The 15054-nt window shown below is 34.5% G+C and overlaps 1 protein-coding gene across 1 annotated transcript; it reads right to left on the minus strand.

Annotated features, from left to right (window-relative positions):
* Window positions 1–3213: 3213 nt before the first annotated feature.
* Window positions 3214–9605, minus strand: LOC139872681 (FACT complex subunit SPT16-like). The gene is made up of 6 exons (XM_071860636.1): window positions 9527–9605; window positions 6795–7916; window positions 4506–6129; window positions 4264–4322; window positions 3812–3877; window positions 3214–3616 (listed from the first exon to the last, which is right to left on the minus strand). The coding sequence occupies exons 2-4, from the start codon at window positions 7909–7911 to the stop codon at window positions 4319–4321; spliced, it is 2745 nt and encodes a 914-aa protein (XP_071716737.1). The 5' UTR covers window positions 7912–7916; window positions 9527–9605; the 3' UTR covers window positions 3214–3616; window positions 3812–3877; window positions 4264–4318.
* Between the last annotated feature and the right edge of the window lie 5449 nt (window positions 9606–15054).

A 15054-nucleotide genomic window follows, 5' to 3' on the forward strand; every position in this document is an offset into this window, starting at 1 on the left:
ATTGTAGACCATCTCACCAAATCCGCTCACTTCCTTGCCATAAAGGAAACCGACAAAATGGAGAAACTTGCACAACTTTACATTAAAGAGATCGTAGCCCGTCACGGTGTACCATTATCGATTATTTCCGATCGAGATGGCCGTTTTGTTTCTAGATTTTGGCGTACTTTACAAGAAGCGTTAGGAACACGATTAGACATGAGCACCGCATACCATCCGCAAATCGACGAACAAAGCGAACGCACAATTCAAACCTTGGAAGACATGCTACGAGCTTGTGTTATCGATTTCAGAAAAGCTTGGGACAAGCACTTGCCTCTCGCCGAATTCTCCTACAACAATAGTTATCACGCGAGTATTAACGCCGCACCATTCGAAGCATTATATGGCCGAAAATGTCGTTCACCTCTTTGTTGGGCCGAAGTAGGCGACACACAAATCACCGGACCCGAACTCATTCATGAAACAACCGAGAAGATCGTTCAAATTCGAGATAGGCTTAGGACGGCCCGTAGTCGTCAAAAGAGCTATACCGACATTAGACGCAACGACCTCGAATTCCAAGTCGGTGACCGCGTAATGTTAAAAGTCGCACCTTGGAAAGGTGTATTCCGTTTCGGGAAACGCGGGAAACTAAATCCGCGGTATATTGGTCCTTTCGAAATCTTGGAGAGTGTTGGAACCGTTGCTTATCGTTTAGATCTCCCGCCTCAACTGAGCTCCGTTCATCCTACTTTCCATGTATCAAATTTGAAGAAGTGTTTTGCCGAACCCGAACTAGTCATCCCTCTCGAGGAGCTTACTATTGATGACAAACTTCACTTTGTGGAAGAACCAGTTGAAATTGTAGACCACTCCGTCAAAACGCTAAAACAAAGCCGAATTCTGATTGTCAAAGTCCGTTGGAACGCCAAAAGGGGACCCGAGTTTACTTGGGAAAGACAAGATCAAATGCAAAGAAAGTATCCTCACTTATTCATAGAGTCGGCAACGCAAGATCCCTAGGAAGAAACAACGACCACTACATCTACTTAAATTTCGGAACGAAATTTCTTTTAAGGAGTAGGTAATGTAACATCCCGTCTTTTTCCGTTTGTTTTCCGTTTAATTATTTTATAAGTCCGTTATATAATCGTAACATCTTCCGTTAATACGCGTTCTTAAAATATTCCGTTTAGGTAATTCACGCACCCGCTCTTAAACTTGAGGAACTAAACTTGCCAAGAGGCCAAACTTGTGACTAGGTCAAATGGTCAACACCATCTCCTCCATTCATTTCATCCTCTTTTTCTTTACTACTTCCAACTTTTCTCTCAAACCTCCAAATCAAAGATTCATCATCTATTTTCAATATAGCAATCAAACATCAAAACAAATTACATATTTGGAATCCTTGCATCTTCCTCTTCAATTCCATACCGATTTCATCAAGTTTGGGTAACTTTCTAAAAACACTAAATTCTTTGTTCTTGATGTTTTTAACTTATAAAAGTGTTAATTAGTGTTTATGGCTCAAGTCTAACATGAATATATGATTTGTATGCTTGTTCTTGTCATTTTGATGTAACTAGCTTAAACTTGAAATGGGTGTGTTTGATCTTGAGAGTTGGTTGATCATATGTTGTTAGATGTTAAAAGTGCATGTATTAAATGTGTTACTAGCATCACTAGATTCAATTTGGTATGTAAGTTGACTTGGAAAAGCCTTATTAACATGATTAAGGATTTTATGATTGTTAGTTAGGGTTTGGTGGCCTTAAATGTGATCTTTGATGCATTAAAAAGCCTTGCAATGTTGTTTGTAAGTGTTTAGTAGTATTGTATGCGTAATTACCTACGAAACGACGTATTATATATGTGTATTAAGTTCCCAAATCATCTTATGCATTTTGTGAACTTGAGACCTTGATAATGAACCTTTAATGATCACTTGAAGAGAATTCGGTTATTGTAAATGATATTTTTGTGTGATGAAAAGTGTTTAGTTGTATTCCTCGTTAAATTACCTTTTCAACGATATAAGATACGTGTTTTGAATGTTTACGGTTCATTAGTTATGGTTGTTTGAAGTTGGATTCGTGCATTAAGTGTTCAAACTGCCCAGATTGTTGAACAGATACATGGAGCGGCGCTCCAATACCTTGAGCGGCGCTCCAAACCCGGCTGTCCAAAATTTCACTTTTTCGTTTAGTTCTAACTATGCTACGCACCTCCGATTAACGTGAAACTTGGCCAACATGCTTATATATGATTAAAAACCTCAGAAAAATAGTTCAGGACCCGACCCGAACACACACACACACACACACACACACACACACACACACACACACACACACACACACACACACACACATATATATATATATATATATATATATATATATATATATATATATATATATATATATATATATATATATATATATATATATATATATATGACTTGACCAAAGTTTACTTTTATTCAAACGTAACCTAATACTTATGCAATCGTTCTAACGTGCTATTATACTTGTATCTTGCATGAAACTTGACAATTTGACTCACATGCTATATTAATCGAGTCGTAACGAGCCATAGGACTAATTGAACACTTTGACCAACTTCATCCTTACCGATATTGATACAACATATTGTTTAGGTCGAGACTAGCATTCTTTCTTGCACATGTTTACTTTGTGAAATACGTTTACATTCGAGAACTCAAGGTGAGATCATAGTCCCACTTTTACTCTTTTAAACTTATACTTGGGATGAGAAAACATAAACGATTTATACTTTTATACTTTGAACACAAATACGAAAGCAAAAATACATACGAGTTAGAACAAAAATCCTCAAGTCCAATTATCATTAGTTACACTTGTAGGGTGTAAGCGAGAACTTATGTTGTGTGGCCATACGGGTTTGACGAACCCTTATTCGGATGAATGAAACGTATTTTCGGGATATAGTGTAGGTTCTAACACTATTATGCAGAGGTAAGATTCAGTTAAGTTTTGGTAATTGAGTGCTCGTAATACAAAATTACATCTTTTGGGATGTATACGCTTGATATTCACTTAATACTAAATCTTGTGGTTCAAAACATACTTTATACATACACCTATGATTTCACCAACGTTTTCGTTGACAAATTTTCTATGTTTTTCTCAGGTCCTTGAATGCTAAGTGATACATGCTTCCGCACTATACTTTTTGATACTTGCTTGAATGTCGAATATACATGCATACGTGGAGCGTCTTTTGACTTACTTTAAATTGTGTCGCATATGTTTCAATTGTGCTTTAAACGTTATAACATGTTTAGTCGTTGAACTACTTTGTAAACTTTGAAACATCTTTACATTTGAAATGAATGCGACATATTTTGGTCAAACGTTGTTTTAAAGACTTATGACCACGTAACGGGACCGAGGTAGACGGCGCCGTCAATGACGATTTTGTCGGGTCGCTACCGAGAATTCAAGAACAAACATGATATTTGCCATTGTTAGCAGCAACAGCAACTTAACATCAAAATAACACCTCCTTCCAATACATTCTCAAATACTTGTCTTAGAAGTTCCTTGATAGCAGCATAATCTTGTCACCCACAAATCATATAACATAACTGCAAAATATCAAATTTCAATACCACAAACAAATGACTCCGTATTTTATAATAGTATCATTCTAAACATAACTACATACACAGGCTAAATAGGTTGCCCGGATCATATCCATCCGAAATAATTAAAATATAGTAGCAACTACTAACTACATAAACATTTGGATGCACTTAACTAAGAGAAAATTAGTGTACTACCTTGATTCTCACACCACCCCCTTCCAGTTTCATAACAGTTACACCAATGAGAGTTTGTCTTTCAATCTGCGTAAGTAGAGTAACATGAAGTAGATCAGATTAGTACATTAATGATAAACTTTTTGGACAAATTCCCTGCAAGGATTGAAAGGTAAGTTTTTCTTTATAAAACTCAACCCATTTGGCCATTTACTTTTTTAAATGAGTACAGATGTATAATTAAACAATTAAAAAATAACTGTTGGTTCAAAATGGATCAAACAACTTGACTATGTTGCACTTGGACAGTAAGGCGCCTAAACACCTCCAGTTAAACTAAGAAACCAATAAAACAGATTTGCACAAAGATAATACATATACTTGTTGAAAATAATCGACTATAGAACATTAAGAATCACAACCATTAACCAAAATAATCAGTAAAAGACACAAAAAAAGCAAATTGTAGGTACCTTTTCCATCATTAACAGCAATATACAGCTCTAAAGGTAAACTACATTCCCTTCTTTACCTGTAGCCAAACATATTTCAGAGGATAACAACATAAAAAAATAAAAATAAAATTAGCCTCAAATAAAGACGATACCTATTTCAATTTCAAAATATTTTAACAGAATTTGAAATTGAAGTTCAAAATGCAAAAATAAAGAGTACTGTCTAAGTGTACTTAAATTTATAAACAAATGAGATTTACCTTCGGAACTTCGGACGCTTTGGAACACTGCTGCTGGGACCCGCACGAGACTTGCCAAACGCCTTCATCTTCCTTCTTTTTCTCTCTTCTTCACTATCAGACTCTACGCCATTTTCCCTATCAGCATTAGTTGCTTCTCTCTCCAATTCCTCCCATGTCTTCCCTTCTTCTTCTTCAGATCCTTCCTCTTCTTCTTCCTCCTCATCATCATCAGATTCAACCAACGAAGCACTATCCGACCCGTCATCTTCTGACTCAGATTCAGGTTCCACATCAGACGGTTCATAACCCTGGTCAGACTCTTGTGACCCATCAGAGTCAGAATCACTAGCTTCCAAATTCAAAAACTCCCATCCTCCTTCATCAATGAAGTTTTGTGGGTCATCAGTGATTGTTTTCAGTATGGCCCGCCAGTTCATGTTCAACCTGCTTTCATAATACTTAATATCAGTTGTATCTAACCATTCTTTGATTCCATCAAGTGAAGAAGAAGGAATCGAATCAATTCGAAGGACGTCCTTTTTAAAATCTTTAAACACAATAGCCATGTCAAAATTCTTTTGTCCGAGCCCGACTCTTTCAAGATTCACAATCTCAATTTCACTTAATGTAACTACGAAAAATGGAGTTTCAATCAGCTCGACTAAACAGGAAGAAGTTGGAACAATGAAAGCAGAAGCTTTGTGCGGTACCCCGTGAAACCCTAGCTCTCTTAAAGGCTGGTCAAACTCAAGGTCAAGACTTTTGAACTTCGGTTGTCCCCAAAGATCGTTAACCCGATTAACAAAATTCTGAAAACCCATATTGATTTTGTTTTTACGGTCCCTTTCTCTTTGTTCTTCCTCAATCTCATCTGGGTCATACGCAGACCGTTTACCACCGCCAAGCGTTTGGACAACATCCATAACCTCAACATAAAATTGAACATCTATGGTCTTTTTGTTTCCAACCATTATATGATTGTGAAGATGAAAGTGTAACAAAGTAATCATTTCTTTTTCTGCTGATTGAAAAAAAGCATGTTTAATATTACCAAATAGAATATCCACACGTTCATCGTTCCTTGATGTTGCGTATCTGAAACCGTTATCGTGTGCTTCTAAAGTACCCGGAAGCTTCCGCCCGCGACCCGGAAACGGTGGGCGGATCCAAAGATCGGGTAAACGAATCGGTTTGAATTTATTCCCAGCAAGCACAAGCCTTTCTTGAGTAACCAATGACGCTCTTTCGGCCCTTTCTGACTCACGAGAAACAACGCTTCTTCTAAGTGTTTTAATCTGCTGTACCACTTCACTAATATGCCTCGCGTCCTTAGAACGAAACGAGACCTCTTTCAAGAAAATATCTGTCTGATTCTTAACTGAATTCGGATCATTTGATGAAAACGGAGCTCCAGGAACGTTGAATATGATCCGAATGTAACTGTTACGGCTTGTATCTGCTTGACTTGAAACCGTCTTCACCGTAGCAACATGAAACGGAACCATGCATCCGTATAAAGGTATAAGAATTGACTCGTTCCTTTGGTCAACCACAATCATCAAATCTCTTGGTGGAGGAAGATCGTTTACATTTTTATATGCAATTAAATCATTTGAAGTTCTTGAAGATGATTTACGATCACCTGTTAGGTTCAAACAAATCACACAGTCTGTATCAATGGTTGCAACTCAACTTATCATCGGATCATTTATTTATATATATAAAAATTATGCCTGGCAAACGGGTCGGGTTGGGTCGAGACCCAAATGGGTTTGGGTCAAAACAGGTCATGGGTCAAAATTTAAATGGGTCACACGGGTTGGGTCGGGACCCGGGTTGGGTTGGGTCTGAGTGGGTCGAGACCCAAACGGGTTGGGTCGAGAACCAATTTGTTCAATAAAATTTTAGTTTTAAATATTTTTTTATAATTTTAATTGTTTATTATTTTTATTATTTCATTTTATTTTATTTTATTTTATTTTGGTAAATTACATCGTGCGACTAAAATTCAAAGTTTTACAGTTGGACCCATACAAGACCCGTTGGACCCGTCTCGATTTGTTACACTTGGTGGTTTTGAACCCGATCGACCCATTTCTTATTTTTTGTCCAAGACCCAATATGTTTAAAAGAAACTCATTGGAACAATTTATAGGGATGCGAATCTCAAAAACTGGAAACTTTACAACTCAACCCGTTTAACCCATATGCAAGACCCATTAGACCCAAATTGAGCACTTAGGGTTTGGTTTGCCAGGTACAATAAAAATACATTATTTTTCCACACACAAAAAAAAAAAAGATCACCTGTTGCACTTCTGCCACCTGCAAGTCGTTGCGCGGTTTCTTCGTTCTTTTGACGCGCGAGTTCAGCTTGATGTTGTCTTCTTTGTTCTTCTTTAGACATTTCTTGATTGTCTGATCTTAAAGTTGCTTTAGAATATTCATTATGTCCCGAATCAACTTTAGGTTGTACTTTTTCATCTAAATCTTGCTCACCATCATTAAAAGAGTATGCAACATCTTTAAAAGCTTTAGTACTAAAACCAGTAACCACTTCATGACCATTATCAGTAACAATCACAGTATCAGCAAGCAATAGTGCATAGTTTTGACTCTTCGGTTTACTACTCTTTGTCTGCAAGTTTTGAATCTGATGATGATGAGGAGGAAGAATAGGAGGGTAACAGATATCAACATTTTCTGCTTTCAACTTCACTTTGATTTTAGTAGGCTCTAAAATTGTTTTTTCAGTATCGTCCATTAACAAAGAATGAGTCACTTTCGTTTCTTCATCGATGACCTTCTCAAGCTTCGGGACAACGTACAATTTCATAACCGAAGCAGTTAAATAAGCAGCTTTTTTCACATTTGTCAACTCACTAGCCTCTTTAACAGCAAAAATATCCGCTAATCCATTTGTAACATCATTAAGTTGCAAACCAGATGACTTCAGTTTTTCAGCCCATTTCTCTAAAAGTTTCCCTTCAGGAGCCTCTTTTGCTATATGACCAAGAACAGGGGAATCAAGAGATTCAATGGATTGTAAAATGCTATCCATTTGGGTCGACCCGTCATCACTTTTTGGCTTCACATGCATCACAACATCTACACCTACTGCCTCTTTAGCAGACTTTTTAACAACATCAATCACTGAAGCTTTCTTTGGGCTACATAAGAAATGGATCTGTTTGTCTGAAAAAACCATTATTGTTTCTGGGAATTCATAACCAAGCAGCCATAGGTTTAAAGATGAAGACTTTAAATAACGAAGATCATTTGATAATGGTGGTGTTGCTACTGCAAAAGCATTACAATTTCCCCATAAATCATCTCTTTGTTCCCGCCAATGAGAATACAGAACCTTTAGTCGTCTAACGGATGTATTTGTATCTATTGTATATCCACCTCCAGCAGCTGCCATTTTCACTGATAATATAGTTTTCTTTAATTTCAATTTGAACAAATAATCCTTTTTAATAAAAAAAAAACAGAAAACATAGCAATGATTTTCTTTTCATTTAAGATACCAAAAAATATCTGTTACTGTCAGTGTACTTTATAGCAGTTTTTATGTTAAAATAATAAAAAAGGGAACATTCTAGAGTATTATTCATGAAAAAAATCTAGTAGACAACAGCCAGTTTCTGAAGCCTTAGTTTCCTCCAAAAAGACCATAATTAGGTAATGCAAGCCTACGATACGCGATCACCAGATAAAGCAAGAGAAGATGAGCAACTGCTGATATATCTAGAACTATTTTATTTTAACTTCTCCTCAATAATTCATTTATTAACTTTAGTCACTAGTAGTAGTAAGTAGATTTAACAATTATCAATTGCATAAATGATACTCCGTACTCCGTAACAGGTTTGTGTAAAGCTTAAAAAATCGCATATTTAGTTTGCAAGGTATAATAAGCATTTTAACTATAATAGACAACTTAAGAAGCGTATCACATGCACATAAATATGCAATTATGCATTTACTGACAATAACTTACAAACGGGTAAGTTATTGCAGGCAGATACACTTCTGGTAATAATATACATTATATATTAGTACATGAACGGTTTCGGTCTGAGATAATCCATTGTATAATGGTTAAGGAAAAGAAACTCCCCAAACAAACACTGGCAAAAAAGTAACAAAAATACGGCTATCCAAAGTTTGATGGTTACATGCGCTATGCGTTAAAACAAACTATTCAGAATTTGGAGGTACACATATTAAAAGCCTAACGGTTCCATACGTTGTAATTTCAGATATACCAATTGTTTTCTTCAAATTGTTTTGTCATCGTGATTGAACTTCCCATTTTTTCGTGTTCTTCGGTTCTGGTAACCCACATTAAAAAGCACGACAAAAAAAGAATCATGTATGCAAAATCAGTTCACCTTAGTTACTAATATAAGCATGCCACCTCAACTTCGCCTTCACATTTAGATACCTTGGTCTTTATTAGAGTTTTTAATATCTAATAAGTAATTTTATTGTTAAAATGTATACACCATCTGATTGAAATTTGAAACGAAAGTTAAACTAGCATATAAACAGAAGATGGTAATACCTAGAGAGATGATCCTTGCTGCTGTGATCGAAAGAGGGTGAAATAACATGTTGGAATTAACATTCAACAACTCAATTAAAAAAAAAAGACTGTTAATAATAATAACTTTTAATATATCATAACTCCCTACCAACAAAAACTCTATAACATATAATCAATTAATCATACATTGACAATAAACTATTTTGATACAGTATAAATTTTATATCATTAGCTAAACTTATACTGCTTCAAAAAAATCATATTTCAGCTTTCAATAACTTATAAGTAAACCTAATACACGTTCGACGGGAACCCTAACACGAGTATTATACTACGAGTACACCTAATTACCAGCATCGTTAGTGGAAAATGAAACCCTAGTTTCATGCAAAATTTAGTCAAATCAATTTTCAACAGATACTATCGTTATAATTCGCAGATCTGGAACCCTAAATTCTACGAATTCGTAATAAAAACAAAGTTTTACCTTATCAATCGAAAATGAAAATCAAGGAAAATACACGACGTCGGAATTGATGACGGTAGTGGTGGCGACGGCGACGGCGAAGGTGACGGCGGGGCGGAGGTTGATGGTTGCAATTGGTGAAGATGAAAGAATTAGGGCAAGGTGAGTTTTTTATGTGGTGAGGGAGTACGTTTTTTTATTGTATTTTGCCTGTGCTTGGGTACCCGCCCAAATAATGAAATTGAGAAAATCTATCATCTAGTATCATCTATCAAAATCTATAAAATTCTCATTTTTTTTTTATTTTTTTATTTTTTGACAAAAAACTGAAAAGCTCGAAGACGATCATCTTTCAAAAAACTGAAAAGCTCGAAGACGATCATCGGAACGATGAGGCCTCAAAACAATTACAGGCAAAGGCAACAAAGCCGTTCGACGAAAAAACAACACAAACTACAAGCACAACCACAAAAACTAGACCGAAACCTAGCAGTAATCAACAGAAGCACAACTTAAATCAAGACAACCACAAACTTCTCACGATACAAAAATGTAACACGAAATAAAAACGACCTATAACAAAAAAACATAAAAAGATAAAAAGAATAACTCCCCTAAACGCTTACACGTTAAAGCGTCAAATCCCATCAACATTAAATTTTCTCCGTCACCATGAACCTTAGGCTTTCTTTTTTGTCTTTTCTTTGGCATGGGTCCTTGAACTAAGCACTTTACCTTCAACCCAAATATCTTTAAGATCTTTCCACGCCTCATCGAAAAAGTTAGCCTCTTTGCCCGACGACGTACCAACACCATCTCCTTTAAACCTCACCTTTGAAGACTCCTCCCTGTTACGATCAACCGAATTCAAACCTCCCGAGCCAACATTTACAAAACTCGCATGCCCACCATCACTCACATGGGACTTTGTGCCCTCAGTATTAACACGTCCATTCTCTGTCCCAACACTTGAATGTACCTCCCTGGGTTATACATGGGCCAAACGGGTCACGAATGTAGTGACCCGAACTTTTCCATGTTTATATATATTAATTGAGATTGATATTTACATGATTAAATGTTTCCAACATGTTAAGCAATCAAACTTGTTAAGACTTGATTAATTGAAATATGTTTCATATAGACAATTGACCACCCAAGTTGACCGGCGATTCACGAACGTTAAAACTTGTAAAAACGACATGACGATATATATATAGATATACATATGGTTAACATGAGATTATGATAAGTAAGTATCTCCATAAGTATATTAACAATGAGTTATATACATATAAACAAGACTACTAACTTAAGGATTTCGAAACGAGACATATATGTAACGATTATCGTTGTAACGACATTTAAATGTATATATATCATATTAAGAGATATTAATATATCATAATATCATGATAATATAATAATTTAATATATCATTAGATATAATAAACAATGGGTTAACAACATTAATTGAGATCGTTAACTTAAAGGTTTCAAAACAACACTTACATGTAACAACTAACGATGACTTAACGACTCAGTTAAAATGTATATACATGTAGTGTATTTAGATGTATTAAAATACTTTTGGAAGACTTCAAGACATATATCAAAACACTCATACTTAACGAAAATGGTTACAGTTACTTTCCCATTCTTTTCTTTCATCAAGAATTCTAGTCGTATTCTTACCCGTATTATACACAGCTTCAAAACGTACTTACTATGGGTATATACCAATAGGAACTAGCATGGGATTCCACTCTTGATTATGTCATGTATGACTAATCAATTTTAACTTCTACCATGAGCTAGTCAACTAACTAGAACTCCTTTTAACCCCACTCACCACTCACCAATTACCACTCATCATTCACTCCATTTCACTTCCAATTCTCTTTCTAATTCTCTCTCAACACACACACACTATTATGAACGTATTTTTCCAGTAGTTAATCATCATCTTCATCAAAAATCACTTCAAGAATCAAGCTATAATCATCATAGGAAGAACACTTCAAGAACACTTTAAAAATCCCTTCAAGTTTACTAATTTACTTCCAAGCTTTCTAATCCATTCCAAGTAATCATCTAAGATCAAGAAACCTTTGTTATATACAGTAGGTTATCTTTCTTATTCAAGGTAATATTCATATTCAAACTTTGATTCAATTTCTATAACTATAAACTATCTTAATTCGAGTAAAAATCTTACTTGAACTTGTTTTTGTGTCATGATCATACTTCAAGAACTTTCAAGCCATCCAAGATCCTTTGAAGCTAGATCATTTCTTGTCACTTCCAGTAGGTTTACCTACTAAACTTGAGGTAGTAATGATGTTCATAACATCATTCGATTCATATATATAAAACTATCTTATTCGAAGGTTTAAACTCGTAATCACTATAACATAGTTTAGTTAATTCTAAACTTGTTCGCAAACAAAAGTTAATCCTTCCAACTTGACTTTTAAAATTAACTAAACACATGTTCTATATCTATATGATATGCTAACTTAATGATTTAAAACCTGGAAACACGAAAAACACCGTAAAATCGGATTTACGCCGTCGTAGTAACACCGCGGGCTGTTTTGGGTTAGTTAATTAAAAACTATGATAAACTTTGATTTAAAAGTTGTTATTCTGAGAAAATGATTTTTATTATGAACATGAAACTATATCCAAAAATTATGGTTAAACTCAAAGTGGAAGTATGTTTTCTAAAATGGTCATCTAGACGTCGTTCTTTCGACTGAAATAACTACCTTTACAAAAACGACTTGTAACTTATTTTTCCGACTATAAACCTATACTTTTTCTGTTTAGATTCATAAAATAGAGTTCAATATGAAACCATAGCAATTTGATTCACTCAAAACGGATTTAAAATGAAGAAGTTATGGGTAAAACAAGATTGGATAATTTTTCTCATTTTAGCTACGTGAAAATTGGTAACAAATCTATTCCAACCATAACTTAATCAACTTGTATTATATATTATGTAATCTTGAGATACCATAGACACGTATACAATGTTTCGACCTATCATGTCGACACATCTATATATATTTCGGAACAACCATAGACACTCTATATGTGAATGTTGGAGTTAGCTATACAGGGTTGAGGTTGATTCCAAAATATATATAGTTTGAGTTGTGATCAATACTGAGATACGTATACACTGGGTTGTGAATTGATTCAAGATAATATTTATCGATTTATTTCTGTACATCTAACTGTGGACAACTAGTTGTAGGTTACTAACGAGGACAGCTGACTTAATAAACTTAAAACATCAAAATATATTAAAAGTGTTGTAAATATATTTTGAACATACTTTAATATATATGTATATGTATATATTGTTATAGGTTCGTGAATCAACCAGTGGCCAAGTCTTACTTCCCGACGAAGTAAAAATATGTGAAAGTGAGTTATAGTCCCACTTTTAAAATCTAATATTTTTGGGATGAGAATACATGCAGGTTTTATAAATGATTTACAAAATAGACACAAGTACGTGAAATTACATTCTATGGTTGAATTATCGAAATCGAATATGCCCCTTTTTATTAAGTCTGGTAATCTAAGAATTAGGGAACAGACACCCTAATTGACGCGAATCCTAAAGATAGATCTATTGGGCCTAACAAACCTCATCCAAAGTACCGGATGCTTTAGTACTTCGAAATTTATATCATATCTGAAGGGTGTCCCGGAATGATGGGGATATTCTTATATATGCATCTTGTTAATGTCGGTTAACAGGTGTTCACCATATGAATGATTTTTATCTCTATGTATGGGATGTGTATTGAAATATGAAATCTTGTGGTCTATTATTATGATTTGATATATATAGGTTAAACCTATAACTCACCAACATTTTTGTTGACGTTTTAAGCATGTTTATTCTCAGGTGATTATTAAGAGCTTCTGCTGTCGCATACTTAAATAAGGACGAGATTTGGAGTCCATGCTTGTATGATATTGTGTAAAAACTGCATTCAAGAAACTTATTTTTTTGTAACATATTTGTATTGTAAACCATTATGTAATGGTCGTGTGTAAATAGGATATTTTAGATTATCATTATTTGATAATCTACGTAAAGCTTTTTAAACCTTTATTTATGAAATAAAGGTTTTGACCTCTATATGAGACGTTTTTCAAAGACTGCATTCATTTTTAAAACAAACCATAACCTTTATTTCATAAATAAAGGTTTAAAAAGCTTTACGTAGATTATCAAATAATGATAATCTAAAATATCCTGTTTACACACGACCATTACATAATGGTTTACAATACAAATATGTTACATCGAAATCAGTTTCTTGAATGTAGTTTTTACACAATATCATACAAACATGGACTCCAAATCTCGTCCTTATTTAAGTATGCGACAGCGGAAGCTCTTAATAATCACCTGAGAATAAACATGCTTAAAACGTCAACAAAAATGTTGGTGAGTTATAGGTTTAACCTATATATATCAAATCATAATAATAGACCACAAGATTTCATATTTCAATACACATCCCATACATAGAGATAAAAATCATTCATATGGTGAACACCTGGTAACCGACATTAACAAGATGCATATATAACAATATCCCCATCATTCCGGGACACCCTTCGGATATGATATAAATTTCGAAGTATGTTATAGTCCCACTTTTAAAATCTAATATTTTTGGGATGAGAATACATGCAGGTTTTATAAATGATTTACAAATTAGACACAAGTACGTGAAACTACATTCTATGGTTGAATTATCGAAATCGAATATGCCCCTTTTTATTAAGTCTGGTAATCTAAGAATTAGGGAACAGACACCCTAATTTACGCGAATCCTAAAGATAGATCTATTGGGCCTAACAAACCCCATCAAAAGTACCGGATGCTTTAGTACTTCGAAATTTATATCATATCCGAAGGGTGTCCCGGAATGATGGGGATATTCTTATATATGCATCTTGTTAATGTTGGTTACCAGGTGTTCACCATATGAATGACTTTTATCTCTATGTATGGGATGTGTATTGAAATATGAAATCTTGTGGTCTATTATTATGATTTGATATATATAGGTTAAACCTATAACTCACCAACATTTTTGTTGAAGTTTTAAGCATGTTTATTCTCAGGTGATTATTAAGAGCTTCCGCTGTCGCATACTTAAATAAGGATGAGATTTGGAGTCCATGCTTGTATGATATTGTGTAAAAACTGCATTCAAGAAACTTATTTTGTTGTAACATATTTGTATTGTAAACCATTATGTAATGGTCGTGTGTAAACAGGATATTTTAGATTATCATTATTTGATAATCTACGTAAAGCTTTTTAAACTTTTATTGATGAAATAAAGGTTATGGTTTGTTTTAAAATGAATGCAGTCTTTGAAAAACGTCTCATATAGAGGTCAAAACCTCGCAACGAAATCAATTAATATGGAACGTTTTTAATCAATAAGAACGGGACATTTCAGTTGGTATCAGAGCGGTGGTCTTAGCGAACCAGTTCTGCATTA

This window comes from Rutidosis leptorrhynchoides, chromosome 1 (genome assembly GCF_046630445.1).
Source record: "Rutidosis leptorrhynchoides isolate AG116_Rl617_1_P2 chromosome 1, CSIRO_AGI_Rlap_v1, whole genome shotgun sequence".
NCBI classification, from domain to species: domain Eukaryota; kingdom Viridiplantae; phylum Streptophyta; class Magnoliopsida; order Asterales; family Asteraceae; genus Rutidosis; species Rutidosis leptorrhynchoides.